Source organism: Silene latifolia, chromosome X, assembly GCF_048544455.1.
Source record: "Silene latifolia isolate original U9 population chromosome X, ASM4854445v1, whole genome shotgun sequence".
Taxonomy (NCBI): Eukaryota; Viridiplantae; Streptophyta; class Magnoliopsida; order Caryophyllales; family Caryophyllaceae; genus Silene; species Silene latifolia.
This window is the reverse complement of record NC_133537.1, coordinates 332,783,039-332,798,631: the sequence shown is the minus strand read 5'-3', so window position 1 is coordinate 332,798,631 and position 15,593 is coordinate 332,783,039. Positions and strand designations below refer to the sequence as shown.

General features: G+C 37.7%; 2 protein-coding genes across 2 annotated transcripts; one reads left to right on the top strand and one right to left on the bottom strand.

Annotated features, from left to right (window-relative positions):
* The first annotated feature begins 461 nt into the window (after positions 1 to 461).
* Positions 462 to 6,666, top strand: LOC141618736 (galactolipid galactosyltransferase SFR2, chloroplastic). The gene is made up of 11 exons (XM_074435813.1): positions 462 to 807; positions 2,244 to 2,592; positions 2,871 to 3,009; positions 3,171 to 3,337; positions 3,676 to 3,897; positions 4,329 to 4,497; positions 4,979 to 5,212; positions 5,314 to 5,463; positions 5,567 to 5,696; positions 6,077 to 6,347; positions 6,434 to 6,666. The coding sequence occupies exons 1-10, from the start codon at positions 630 to 632 to the stop codon at positions 6,271 to 6,273; spliced, it is 1,935 nt and encodes a 644-aa protein (XP_074291914.1). The 5' UTR covers positions 462 to 629; the 3' UTR covers positions 6,274 to 6,347; positions 6,434 to 6,666.
* A 2,282-nt stretch (positions 6,667 to 8,948) lies between these two features.
* Positions 8,949 to 12,466, bottom strand: LOC141618735 (uncharacterized). Its single transcript, XM_074435812.1, has 2 exons — positions 9,781 to 12,466; positions 8,949 to 9,345 (listed from the first exon to the last, which is right to left on the bottom strand). The coding sequence occupies exons 1-2, from the start codon at positions 12,464 to 12,466 to the stop codon at positions 8,963 to 8,965; spliced, it is 3,069 nt and encodes a 1,022-aa protein (XP_074291913.1). The 3' UTR covers positions 8,949 to 8,962.
* Between the last annotated feature and the right edge of the window lie 3,127 nt (positions 12,467 to 15,593).

Below are 15,593 nucleotides of genomic sequence, written 5' to 3'. Positions count from 1 at the left end.
AAGTGAGCCACAAACTACAAAGACTCAAACATACAAAATGACTATAACATATATCCGTTTTAACCATTATGCAAAACATTGCGAATAAACCGAAACCATAGTTTTCTTATGCCTCTCTTTTTTTTTTTTTTTTTTTTTTTTTGTGATGAGGAAACCCGAAATCGCTACCTACGGTACGCACCGGATAAACCCTAAGATATACGTGATAGCATGCAAATCACATATATACAAGGTAAGTCACTCGAAAGTGACATGCTCGAAGTCTAGAATGCATAAACTCATGACATAAATACTCAACAAAATAGCTTTTGGGAAAGTTCAAACCCGAGTTTCCCGAGAATTTTACTCAAATTTTATTTTAACTACTAAACTATACTCTTATAGACATATTTTTTTTTTTGACAACAATGGGACAAATGTGATTTTGGCACAACATAACGTCGGCAATATAATCTTGGCACACATATCGTTGATCTGTGGCTACGACTGTACTAGTACAAGTCTTACCCTTCCAAGTCCAACTAAACGTCAATGAACTTAGCACCACTATAAATTCATCACCCCCATCAATTTTGACCGCCATTAATCTCTCTTCACTCTTCAGTCTTCACTATCGAAGATTCACTGAAATGGCGATAACTGCGCTAATAATTACGGCGACTAAAATCGCCGGAGTTTTAGCGTCGTTAACTTTCGCCGCCAACGGTTTATCATACTCGCGTTTCCGGAAGAAGAATCTTCGCTCTTTTGAGTCCCCAATTGATGAATCTTCTGATATTCTCGCCGATTTTAATGTTAATTCCTCAGGTTTATTCTTCAATTTGCTTTGTTTTTTTTATTAATTTTATTAATTTCATTGTATTACTCTGTTTTTTGAAGTTTATTTCCAATTTGTGTTGTTATTTCTCGTTTTTTAGTTCGAATTAGTATATTTGTTCATTAATTGATCGATTGTTTAGCATAATTTACTCTGTTTTGTTGTTTATATTCGATTTCTGTTATCATTTTTCGTTTTTACGTTCAAATTAGTATATTTGTTCATTAATTGTTCATTATTTGTTCGTTAATTGATCGATTAATTAATAGTACTGTGATTTTGTAGTATATATTCAATTCCTATTGTCATTTGGCGCTTTTAGGTATTGTTGAGACATGAAATTTGCTAGAGCGTTGTTATTGTTGCTGCATGTGCTGATATTGAAGAATTTGTTTTTTTTGACGGCATTGCGAAATGCTGATTGAGTGACAGGAGAAATAAAATTTTAGTGAGTTTATTATTGTGGTGTTATTGTCATTGCGTGTGGTGAACTGGTGATACTGAAGAATTTATTTTTATGACGGCGTTGTGAAATGTTGATTGAGTGGTAGGAGAAGTAAGATTTAGTGAGTTTCTTATTGCAGTGTTATTGTTGTTGCATGTGCTGATATTGAAGAGTTTGTTTTTTTGACGGCATTGTTAAATGCTTATGAAGGATTGCAGAAATAAGTTTTGGTTAGTTTAATGATTAGCAAGTTTTAGGATTTGGTATGGAGTTTTAAGACAAATGTGTGATATTTTGTTAGGAAAATGGTGATTTGGTTGTTTAGTGAGCGGTGGAAAAGGTTGAGAGTTTTAAAGAGAGTGTGAAAGCTTCAATTCTTTCAATTTGTCGGTTTTTGTGATTGTTGGAGATGGGGAAAAAAAAGTAATGTTCTTGTTAACTGGAGTGTGAAGGATTCAAGCATCAAATTATCGCATGAGGTTGTAATTATGATCTTAAGAAGTCCTCTCTTGGCTTTAACTATGGCTCATAAAAATAATGTCCTTGTTACAATTGGTATCTAACTTGAATTTACCAGCCGTCTCTCTCTTTCTCTCACTTTTAGCGGTGTTGAGAGCAGTAATGGAAATTATTTTAAGACGAAGAGCGGAAAGGGCATTGTTTGACCAGTGAGTCTTGTATGAAACGGTCTTACTTGTGAGATTAGCCCATATCCTTGTGTATTCCTCATCGATACTGTGCTGGTGTATCCACGAGTATATGACTATGTGCTTATACTGCATACGCAAAAGGCGAGCTTATAGGAACAATGGGCTTCTTGAACCTGGAATTCTATCATCTTCAAAGCAATATGGCCTCTCAGATCTTTGTTGTTTCTTGTTTTTTAGTGAACGGCAGCCTTATAAGTCTCTTTTTACTTTTTGAATTTGAGGTAAGCTCTTCGACGTTTGAAACCAATCATCTATGTATCATTGATTTCAGATGGAGAACCAGAGTTCTTCTTTGGATTGGCGACGGCCCCTGCACATGTGGAGGACAGGCTTGATGATGCATGGCTTCAGTTTGCATCAGAAACGCCTCCTGAAACTTCTGGATCTGCAGAGGAACCACAAACAGCTGATATATTAGCTTCAGCTGCCGGAGATGGCGGCTCTCAGCAGCCTGTTTCTGGTGAAGCTAAGAAATCATTAAAGAAAAAGAAAAATGTGAAGATATCCATGGAAGCAATGATCCGAGGTTTTCAAAAGTTCACTGAAGAAGACGCTGAAGAAGAAGAGGGGGTTCCAATCGGTAGTCAGAACGTGTCTGCATGGCACAATGTTCCACACCCGTAAGTTTAAATGCCTGCAGGTTTCAATTTGCCACAAAACTCATATGAGACAGAGATAATCTTACTTCTTACATGTGAGACCAACCTATTAATCCTATAACTAAACGAGTGAATACATAACTATTTGGCTCAGTCTTACATGTGAGAAATGTTCCACACCCGTAAGTTTAAATGCCTACGCAAGACTCATTGTCAATTTACCGAAGTTGTGGATTTTTATATGAGACATGTACGCTTCTCGTAAGCAGTGAATTTATGTTACTTGAATTCTATGTCAGGGAGGAGAGGCTCAGGTTTTGGTCGGATCCTGACACAGAGCTTAATCTTGCTAAAAACACTGGTATTAGTGTCTTTCGTATGGGTGTTGACTGGTCAAGAATAATGCCCAAGGAGCCAACTGGTGCACTAAAGGAAGCGGTAAGTACATATTTTATTGCTTTTTCCATATGCTTTGCGGTGTTATGTTGTATATGACCATTGTGATGCGTGTTCATCATTTTTCTGAGACAGTGAAATGTACAACTTTAGGTGTTTCGACTTGAAATATCCTGACTCGTCTGAACATCATTTTCAAACAGGTTAATTTTGCCGCATTAGAGCGATACAAGTGGATCATTCATAGGGTACGATCGTATGGAATGAAAGTGATGTTGACTTTGTTCCATCATTCACTTCCACCCTGGGCTGGAGAGTACGGAGGCTGGAGATTGGAGAAGACCGTTGACTATTTTTTGGAGTTTACAAGGTTATTATTATCTATTTTCCCCCTCAACCATCAAGGTTGATGGCCCTTGATTCAGTGCTTACATTTATTTTGCTTTCAAGTGATCCATTATTCTGCTTGAAGAAAGGTAGTCCACCATTCATGCCTTTGAATCACTAGTATTCAGTTGCAAGTATGAAAATATAAGATGACTAGTAATGATGAAGATGCATTACAGTCGTAAGTTTGTGCAATTATTTGTAAAACCCTATCATATCTAGGTGATTAACCTCTACGAAAGTACGAAGTAGTCATATTTCAAATATTGTCTGGATTTTTCATAATTCAAGTTTAACAAGATTCGTGATATGTTCCCACAGGCTTGTTGTCGATAGTGTTTCAGACGATGTTGATTACTGGATAACATTCAATGAGCCTCATGTCTTCAGTATGCTGACTTATTGTGCTGGTGCTTGGCCTGGTGGAAATCCCGACATGTTGGAGGTTGCGACTTCTGCACTGCCAACTGGTATTTTTAATCAAACAATGCACTGGATGGCGGTTGCACACTCAAAAGCATATGATTACATCCATGAACACAGGTTATTTTCTGTCGGTTTTTTTACTAAATAATCTTAAAAGCCACAGTTTCAACTGAAATATCAGTAGTCGTTGAAAATGCTCTCAGAAACATCCACTAATAGTTCCATTGATTAGCTAAACTTAATAGTTTTCTAAGAATTATGAGATTATAGTTTTGTTTGTTGTATAAATATGTCTACAGGAAAGATGCCATGACTTGGCTAATGGTAACTAGAATCTTATTGTTACATCCATGAACTGAATTACTTTTACGAATTGGGATTTTCGTAAGTTGCAGATAATCCATAATGAATTGGTGATGAAGACACGAGTTATTCATCTTTCCTAATTATAATTCTAGGAAACTAACTGAATTATCTCTTTAACCGAAACAAGATCTTTGAAACAAATTTTGAGTAGTTGTTGATTCACTGAAGCTATTTTTTTGCAGCAAACTACAAAAGCCACGTGTAGGAGTTTCTCATCACGTCTCATTTATGCGGCCATATGGACTCTTTGATATTGCTGCCACCACATTTGCAAACTCCTTGACCCTCTACCCATATTTGGACAGTATATCTGGGAAGATGGACTTTATCGGATTAAACTATTATGGACAGGTTGTTGTGTACTCTGGCTATTGCTCCCACTAGGGGCGTCTAAAAACAAATGGAGGTCCAGTGCAACACGGAAAAATGAGGCCCCAAAATGAACGCACAAATATATTATACTTCGAAATTTGTATTGAATTTCATTAATAAAAGCTTATAATACGATGACCAAAAGCGGAGGCCCGGTTCCCACGCCCGTGATTGCCCGTGGCCTTAGACACCCCTGGCTCCCACCATCTCGAATTTATTGTCTCCATGACTTTGGTGGTCAACCACTAACACTTTTGATCATTAGTTTATATATGTAGAGCTATAATGTAAAGTTGAATTCATCTTACAACTTGTTTTCATATAATTAAAAACTTTAGTGTTGTATTTGTGAGGAAATATCAGTTAAAATTGACATTGTTTGACCACCAAAATAAAATGGAGGAAATAACTCTGGCACTTAACCTAGAACGTGTGAGTGATCTTTTGCATTTTTTACCAGGAAGTTCTCTGTGGTGCTGGATTGAAGCTAGTGGAGACAGATGAGTACAGCGAGTCAGGACGAGGGGTCTATCCCGACGGCTTGTTCCGGATGCTTCTTCATTTCCATGAGAGATACAAGCATCTAAATATACCCTTCATTATTACAGAAAATGGAGTCGCTGATGAGACTGATGTGATCAGAAGGCCGTATATGTTAGAACATTTACTTGCCATTTATGCTGCCATGATAATGGTTCGACTATAACTCTACCCTCATTTTTGCATCTTTAGTTAGGTTTCTTATATCGTCATTTTATTAGCTAATATTCTAAAAGTTTCATCCTGATTATGCAGGGTGTCCCTATTCTTGGTTATCTCTTCTGGACAATTTCTGATAACTGGGAGTGGGCAGATGGGTACGGCCCTAAATTCGGACTTGTTGCAGTCGACCGTGCCCAAAATTTAGCTCGAATTCCACGGCCTTCATACCATTTATTTTCCAAGGTAACCTGCATAAATGGCGCTATCATTTTGTTTTCAGAGCAACATTTTATTATATTTTAGTTATTCATTTATTGGTTTCCTCCTCTCTTTGTGATAAATACAGGTGGCTACATCAGGCAAAGTTACACGTGAAGAAAGGGAAGGAGCATGGATCGAATTGCATAGAGCTGCTAAAGAGAAAAAGACCAGACCCTTCTATCGAGCAGTGAACAAGCAGGGATTGATGTATGCAGGTATTGAAGTGTATTTTGTATTTTAGTCTACAATACACTAGTAAACGTCTATTCCTGACCCTTTCTGCTTTTCTAATCTCGGACACATGATTTAGCATTTGAAATATACAACTGATAATGGGCTCATGCTAGAAATCTCAGAATGAACTACTCTTTTTCTCGGTATCAATATTGCATGGTGGTAGGGGACTGATTTTGTAAAGATTAATTGTTTCTTTTCTATATCCATAATAAGATCTTGGATGAACGTTATGTCAGAGAACACGGTTCAAATAAGCAGTTTTTTTTTTTTTTTTTTTCCTCCATCACGTTTTCCCGGATATCTTAAACCTTGGTAATGATTAATGGTCGTTTTATTATTTTTTCGTAACCTTTGACAGGAGGACTTGATCAACCTTTATGGCGGCCTTACGTTGACCGCGATTGGCGATTTGGTCACTATGAGATGGAAGGACTACAGGATCCATTTAGTCGGTTTCTCCGTTTCATTTGCAAGCCCCTCACTGTCCGACGAAAATCAGAAGTTGAAGACGAAGATGTTGAATCGACTCTATTGACCCTAGAGCCAGCTTCCTGATGGACAGTTGTTGTAACTTGTACGGAATCATCATCCTCGGGTTTTTTACTGGACATTCTTATAATTACAGCAAGGTAAAAACAGCCTTATTTTCTGTATTATTAATCAAAGGATTGTCAAGGGATATGATTCTATTATGATTATTACTATTAAACTGCAGAGCTGGTTATAATCGGAAAGAAATCAAGTCCGCATCTTGTATTGCTGTTTTAGAAAGGAATGCTGAAGAACCTGGATGATATTCAAGATTGTTTAGAGATTGATGCTTTAATCGTGTATATTAGCCAGCATATTTTCTACAAAACTGTACAATGATTTGCTCTTCTGCAATTCGGTTTCCGATACATGAATGTAAATAAATGTTCAATTACATGTAGTACACGTTCTATAAAATTGATCTAAGATTTAGCTTGCACGTATGTCTCCTCTTGCTCAGTGGATTCTTGGCGCTCTGAATGAACGGTAAGATGCTGACGGAGTTGCTCAGTGCCTCAGTGGATTCTTGGCACTCTGAATGAATAGTAAGATGATGACGGAGTTGCTCAGTGCCTCAGTGGATTCTTGGCACTCTGAATGAATAGTAAGATGATGACGGAGTTACCCACAAGAGTCTAAAATGGAGACCGCAACTTGTATCTGGGTTTCCTCGGCACTTCCGCAAAACCATTCCAAGAATATAAGCAGTAGTATTTATGGAGTATTTGGATGCACCCGAAAATAAGCCGGAATTTAGACCCAAAAAAAAAAAAGATTGGCAGATAAAAGCCGTAGACCATGTCTTTAGATATTTTTTATCAACAGAGTAAACAGGCAATACAATCTACTTGAGAGATCATACGTAAACATTGGAACGGAGTTAGATAAAGAATGGCACAGAAGATCCTTACTCGTCTACACAATACATCTTTTCATTATCAAATGTGTGCCTCCATTTCGGGTGAAGGAATCACAATTCACAATAACAGTTTGATGTTGACGGAATTCAAACTGTCCCAGTAACATAACAGACGGAACACAGCAACCCTTTTCCTCAAATCATTCCTTAACCAACTTAAGATACGGTAGTTGTGAAAGGATTCAGGATAAAATCAAGAATGATAAGGGCCTACTAGGCTACTACCACTTGCAAGAGAACTTTGAATGCCAATAATTCATACACAAATCTGTCATTATACTTGCCGATTTATTGCACGGCTGTATCACTATTCATTAGTCAAAGAAAGCCCCTGTTTCCAATTGCAAGATACTTTAACACAAAATCTCATTGAAGACGGCACGTATCCGTCACTTTCCATTTCCTCTCACAAATGACCCAAATAGAGGAGAGAGGGAAGCACATGGGGAAGTACAAACAACAAAAATACGGAGTATATTCGAATTTCACAACACGCCCCCAATTTCAACAAACCCTAAAACCTAATTTGTCACTACTGCCCAATAACATCAATCACTAATAACATCAATTATTAATTAATAGGAGTAGTTAAAAGAGTAAAAAACAATAGATTAGTAATATAAACAGCGTATTTAAAAGCCAAATTAAAATTACATGTTTTACCTTAGTTTTAGGAAAAAAGAAAGAGAGAGAGAGGGGAGAAGATGGTAATCGTCCAGCGGTGACGGTGGTCGTCCGGCGGTGGCAGTGGTCAGGTGGTGTCTACGGTGACGGTGGTGTATGGAGTGGTGTATAAGTGAGGAGCGAGTGTGTGTGTTCAATTTTTAAGCAAATGTAAATGTGGAACAACGACTAGTTTCTGTTTATGTCATTTCGGTTACCGACCGATGACATTTCCGGTCGGTAATATCCGTCGGTCGGTAAGTCACCGACCGCTAAGTAGCTTACCGACTGATTTTGGTCGGTAAAATATATTACCGACTGAATTTTTATTGGTCGGTTTATTTCAGTCGGTAAATGAACTGACTCTAGTAGTTATTGCAGACTTGCAGTGATTGTTAATAATTAGGTTTAGTTACCGTCGCTGCCGGAATAGTTAATGCTTGAAAAGATTGCTGTTGTTTCCCTCTTCTTTTACTATATTTTCACATTTTGAGGCGTGTGATCACTTAGGGATGGTTCTAAAAGACGATTTATGTAAAGCCGACTCCAAATAATTTTGGGATTAAGGCTCTGATATTCATGTCGTGATTAATGATATCATGGATTTGCTTATGGTGACGATTAGGGTTATTGAATGCTGCATTCGGAAAGATTATTTGATGAATATAGATAGATCGGTGTACGTATTTGTATTGTATTGGCCCTGTGTCTTCATTCACAGCAATGCGCACATGGTTATTCCCTGGCATTCTAGGCAACTTACAGCAGGGAGCAGGTAGATTATAGGAAGCTAGTCTCTTCTGCTTAATTCCGTAACTTAGGATTTACGGGATTATGCGTCATTCAAACTTACATCTTGATTTTTGATCAATACTGCCTTGGTTGAAATTGGAATTTCGTCTGTCTTGACTCTAGAACGGTGTTCCAGACTCGAATGCTTACAAAACATATATTTTACCCGGAGCAGCATAACCAACAGTGTCATTGATTCCAGTCGTAGTACATTGATTTGGGTGTAGTGGCACACAATTTTGATTCGTCACTAAAATCAGGACTTCTTACAGAGCAAATTACAAATTTATAGAGAAGGCAATTTCTCATTATGTATCTCTTACAGGAAGATTACGCCTATTATTTTCTGGTATCGAGAAGATTATCTCTTGCTGCTCGCAGGCTGCCAATGGCATCAGTTATCTTCATACGATCCTGTGGTGAATGTTGGGAGCATGCCACTCCAATACTAACCATGGAAACTATGCATTCCACTCTTCGGTCAATTACATCCTGGATTGCCCTTCCATTGTCGGCTTCTTCAGTAATTTCGGTGTATTCAAGTTTTGGATCTACAATTTGGAGTACATTGTCAGGTAATGCTTCCTTTGCGTATATGTGAAGGTTGTAGTCTTCCTTGAACATATCATCAGTCGGTCTCTTTCCTGTCATAAGTTCAAGCACTAGTATTCCAAAGCTGTAAACATCCCCGTCTACTGATGCTTCACTTCCTAGCCCGTATTCTGTTATGTGAAACAACAAACAATTAGTATAGAGATGATTAAGGGTTGGAGTTCTAAAAACAGGTCAGTCCATGCTTTTTGGCCGGACCCTCGGATAAAAACACAGCCTCTTTAGTCAGCCGAACTTTTCAGTTTTTTTTTTTCTTTTTGATGACGAGGGGGTTGAATCCCCCGGGCCCATGCATTCCCGCACCACCACATGGACCATGTAAGCCACCCCCTTCGGGAAATGCAGTGGCCAAGTGATCATCGCCCCAGCTGGTAGTCGAACCCGGGACCTCTCAAATCCTGCATTTCTGCAAGCTTCAAGGTTTTTTGTGCTTAGATATTAGCCAGACGAATTAGGTTGGACCGGGTTGGGTCAATTTTGGCCAGGGCCATTTAATGAACAAGTCAAACTAATTGTTTAGATGAGTAGCGTATTTTTTTCCGTACCTGGAGCAGCATAGCCAATGCTACCACTGATTCCAATAGTGCTATATTGGTTATGAGGACTAGGCTTGGTAAGAAACTTTGCTAATCCGAAATCCCCAACATGAGCGACCATGTCAGTATCGAGCAATATGTTGCTTGGCTTCAGATCACGGTGAACAATTGGTGTTTCACATTCGTTGTGGAGGTAGTTGAGTGCATAAGCCACATCAAGTGCTATTTCCACTCTATGAATAAGGCTAATGCTCTTGTTTCCACTTCCATCGAACCATTTGTCAAGGCTTCCTTTGGGCATGAATTCGAATACTAGGGCTTTAAAATCGTTTTTCTGATAATCAGTACTAGAGCAAGCTGTTATGATCCCTACCAAATTTCTGTGACGTATATTCCTCAAAGCATTGCACTCTGCCATAAAACTCTTAGATGCACCACGGTGTTGCAGGTTGAGAACTTTGACAGCTACTGTATTTCCATCCAAGGTTCCCTTATATACGGACCCAAAACTACCCGAACCAAGTAGATTTTCCAAAGAGAAACCATCAGTTGCTCTCAGTAGCATGCCATAAGACACTTTTATGAATGTTTTCCCCATTATAGGATCTGATGAAAGCGGTACCTTTTTCTTTCTAAAAAGCATTAAGTACAGCCCTGTCCCCACGACTAGAACCCCGACAAGTGCACTTATGACTAGAATTATCAACATTAGGGTGCGAGGCATTGTTCTTCGTTTCTCTCGCGTGCATTGGGGTAAATGGAAGGCCGGAATACCTCCGCAAAGCCCCTGGTTTCCAACAAGAAAGGTTGCACTTACATTTGCAAATACTGCATTTGTTGGAACCTGGCCCTCAAAATCGTTGTAAGATAAGTTTAAATAATGTAACAAGGTAAATTTAGTGAAGAAATCTGGAATCGGGCCAGACAAACTATTTTGAGAAAAGTCGATTTCTTGGAGGCTAGACAAAGAAGTGAATGATGAAGGAATGTCGCCATGGAAGGAATTACCATTCATATACAGTTGTTGCAGAGCAGAACATTCAGCAAGACCTTCGGGAATGACTCCCGAAAACTTATTTTTGGATAATCTGATATTTCCTAAGCTTGTTTGCTTACCAATCTCCAAAGGTAAAGACCCTACCAAATTATTATGAGACAAATCCAGCCCAACAAATTTCGCGGATCCTGTAAGTAGTTCACTGTCCAAGGTTCCGTTAAGTTCGTTGTATGATAAATTCAAGTACAACAGACTCTGGCAATTCCCTAGGGTTTGAGGTATGTTTCCTTCAAGCTTGTTATCTTGTAAATATATCTCACTCAAACGCGATAAATTTCCTAGAGATTCTGGAACTCTACCGGTTAATTTGTTGGAATCCAAAAATATTGATTGCAGGTTTTGGAGCTTCCCAAAATTTAGAGGAAGAGCTCCTGTGAAGTTGCAGGCTTCCATATCTAAAAGAACAAGACTAATGAGATTGGTGATACCTGCAGGAATTGTTCCGTCTATTCGGTTTTGTCCAAGACCAAGTTTTTGTAAACCAGTGGACAGATTGCCTATGGATTCAGGTAATTCTCCGGTAAAACCACTCTGTCTGAAATCTATCACTTGTAAGTTACTACAGTTCACTAGCGTATTTATAAAGTTGATGTCGCCTGTAAGGAAGTTCCCTGAAAGGCCTAAAAAAAATAGACTGTAGAGGTTTCCGAAACCTTGAAGAACCCTTCCTGTGAAACTATTTTTGCCTAGTTCAAGTAAGACTAAGTTTGTGAGGTTTAAAAGGTTGATTGGAATTGAACCTGAAAAATTGTTTCCATAGAGGTTCAACCATGTTAAACGGGGAAGAGCAACGTCTATATTTGATGGAAGTTCTCCTTGAAAGCGGCTGTTAACCAAATCAATTTTTTCAAGGGATGAGAGATTGAAAATGGACGTAGGAAATATTCCAGAGAGTTCATTTCCCCCAACGTTAAGGGAAGTCAGGTTTCGCATCCTACCAATGCTGTTCGGAATAGTTCCTGTGAATGCATTGCTATAAGTAACTATTACGCGCAGGGAGGTAAGGTTTGATATGATGTCGAAAAGAGGACCAGTAAAATTGTTTTTGTAAATCGAAAGCACTTCTAGCTTTGGCAATGTTCCTAATTTATCTGGTAAATTCCCCTCGATTTTGTTGTAGCCTATAGAAAATTCCCTGAGGTTGACGCAACTAGATATATTTACCGGAATTTCACCTGAAAGCGCGTTCTGGTAAAGCAAAAGTGTTTGCAAGTGAAGCAAATGAGACACTTCCTTTGGAATTTGGCCATAAAGACTATTATTGCTAAGTGAAATGGTTTCAAGGAAACTAAGGTTCCCTATGAAAGGCGAAATAGTTCCTGTTAAGCCTCTGGAACTAAGATCTATCACAGTCACTCGATTATGTTTTCGACCACAAGTAACTCCTTCCCAGTTACAATGGTGAACCGAGTTATTCCATGACTGTAAGACTCCATTAGGGTGGTCGATTAGTTGGCTCTTAATCGAGACCAAAGCTATGTGGTCGGTTTCATTTCCGAGACGCTCAATGCTGTCCAGGGCAGTAGTTGTTGAAGGATGTACTAAAACAAGGAAGGCAAGAAGGGTGAATATTTTGCTTAAGGAAGAAATGAAACTTGAACTATGATTTTTGTAAGTGATTAGCTGAATTTGTTCCATTTTTTATTCGTACGCTTGACTTTTTTTTTATGTTTATTTGCTAATGACTTTTCCTCTTATATATACATATTGAAGATATTTGCATCATGGCTGACTCTTGGATCTGAATTTGTAGGATAACATTATTTGTCAACAATAATACAAGTGTTCCAGGTCAAACTTTAAAAACCTTGTTAAGGCCTAAGTAATGCTTTCTCACTGGGGTTGATATCCGAGACAACTCGAAAAAGGTAATTTCTGCATTATTTTTTATTCGTTTTGTCTCAAATATTTATTTATTTTTAATTAAAATACCTTTATTTTTATAAATGATTGGGACGGAGGTGTGTGATTCTAGATAAATGAAAGCCAATTTTGTAGGGCTTTTTGGATAAAATGATTGGGAGGGTAAGTGGGTACATTTTATCTTATTTGGTTACTACACAGACTTAGGGGAAATTTGAAAAAATGACTGCCTTAGGGATCGAACTCAAGATCATCGGATTGAAAATTAAGCATCCAACCACTGAACAAAGGGGATGCAGGTGAGTGTTTTTATTTTCTTCCTCCAATCCAAATTAAAATCCTTATAAGAGTAGAAAAGATTTTCATATTTCCAATGGAGCCAAAGAGTCTTTGGTTATGGATTATAATGGAATAAATCAAAATGGCTTACTAAAGTGACTACGCTTCTTTCTTTTGTGAAGTAGCGGTCCTTCGATGCAGTTCTCGTTGCAATTTTCATTTTGGGTCATTCGGAAACAGCCTCTTTGTGTTGTTAACACAAGGGTAAGGCTGCGTACATCCGACCCTCTTTACCTCACAATTTGCGGGAGCCACTAAGGTACTGGGGTAATGTTGTTGTGTATAAGAGTAGAAAAGATAGTTATTTGAGTTTTTATTACTGATTACTTGTTGCCTTGTCGGCAGGGGAAGAGCTAGATAAGATATTTTAGTGTAGCATTTTTTTTCTTGCAGTTTATTGGAGTATATTTTTGTTAAGATCTCCTATTCCGGGATTTTCGGTTAGCAAGTTTGACTATACGTTTTTTTGGATAGCAAATTAGCAAGTGTTACCCCTTAGGCCCTGTTCTTTTGAATTTAAAGTCACTTAATTTAAGTTCACTTCAGATCCTATAAGTTCGATTCGATTCAATTGATTCGATCCTATAAGTTGATTCGAGATCCAATAAGTTGATTCGATTCGAATCTTTATAAGTTGATTCGATTGATCCTATAAGTTCAGTTCAGTTTAGATCCTATAAGTTCAGTTCAGATCATATAAGTTCAGATCCTATAAATTTAGTTCATAAAAGTTATATACGGAGTATTATTTTTAAAAACCGATGAAAAAACATTTGACATTAATTATTCGATACGTATATACATTATTATTCTTAAAACAAAATTATCACTCCTCTCATTATTTTTTATCGTAATGAATCGTAGTGTAATATATGAACAAACCAATATATATAAAGCGGAAAAATGTTATTATCTTACCTTGTGCTTTAAACTATATTTTCTTATCAATGTTCTTTCTTGGCTGGAAACTAATTTCTTGTAAAAAAAATTTATTTGATTTCAGTAAAAATTTCCATTTTTATAATAACAATAATAATAATAATAATAATAATAATAATAATAATAATAATAATAATAATAATAATAATTAAGTTAAATTAAATTAAGTTAATTTAAATTCGGATCCTATAAATTCAGTTCAGTTCAGATCCTATAAGTTCAGTTTAGATCCTATAAGTTCAGTTTAGATCCTATAAATTCGCAATTTGCGGGAGCCATTAAGGCGCTGGGTAATGTCGTTGTGTGTAAGAGTAGAAAAGATAGTTATTTGAGTTTCAATAGGTCTTGGTATAGACGGGTGGGGCGAACAGACGGGTAAAGACCTCTAATAAAATGGGTAGGGGGGACAAGGTGGGGCACCCCCCATGTGCTTCCCACTTTATGGCAAATAGATATTTTGTGAGGGAAAATGGTATCCGTCTATACGTATAGACGGATAGTGTCCGTCTATAATGAGAATTTGTGTTTTGAGTTTTTATTACTGATTACTTGTTGCCTTGTCGGCAGGGGAAGAGTTAGATAAGATATTTTAGTGTAGCATTTTTTTTTTCTTGCAGTTTATTATATATTTTTGTTAAGATCTCATATTCCGGGATTTTCGGTTAGTAGAAATCGGCAAGTTTGACTATACGTTTTTTTGGGGTAGCAAATTAGCGAGTGTTATCCCTTAGTCCCTTACTACTATGTAGCTCCCCCGCTTAAATGAGAAATAGCCCGCCTACAAACTCGTAAGTCGTAATTTATGGCATTTAAAGTTTCTTGCAAGTGGAAACAGGGGCTTTCTTTGACTAATGAATAGTGATACAGCCGTGCAATAAATCGGCAAGTATAATGACAGATTTGTGTATGAATTATTGGCATTCAAAGTTCTCTTGCAAGTGGTAGTAGCCTAGTAGGCCCTTATCATTCTTGATTTTATCCTGAATCCTTTCACAACTACCGTATCTTAAGTTGGTTAAGGAATGATTTGAGGAAAAGGGTTGCTGTGTTCCGTCTGTTATGTTACTGGGACAGTTTGAATTCCGTCAACATCAAACTGTTATTGTGAATTGTGATTCCTTCACCCGAAATGGAGGCACACATTTGATAATGAAAAGATGTATTGTGTAGACGAGTAAGGATCTTCTGTGCCATTCTTTATCTAACTCCGTTCCAATGTTTTTGATTTGATTTGCATGGACAACGTATGATATCTCGAGTACATTGTATTGCTTGTTTACTCTGTTGATAAAAGATATCTAAAGACATGGTCTACGGCTTTTATCTGCCAATCTTTTTTTTTTGGGTCTAAATTCCGGCTTATTTCAGGGTGCATCCAACAGCCGACAGGAGTACAGGACGCAATCACTACTGCTTATATTCTTGGAATGGTTAGAACTTAGAAGTATCAAAATACTAAAAATAAGAATTCAAGGAGTATTGTTTTTGTGGATGTGCCGAGGAAACTCCGTCAGCATTTTACTGTTCATCCAGAGTGCGAAGAATCCACTGAGGCACTGAGCAACTCCGTCAGCATCTTACCGTTCATTCAGAGCGCCAAGAATCCACCAAGCAAGAGGAGACA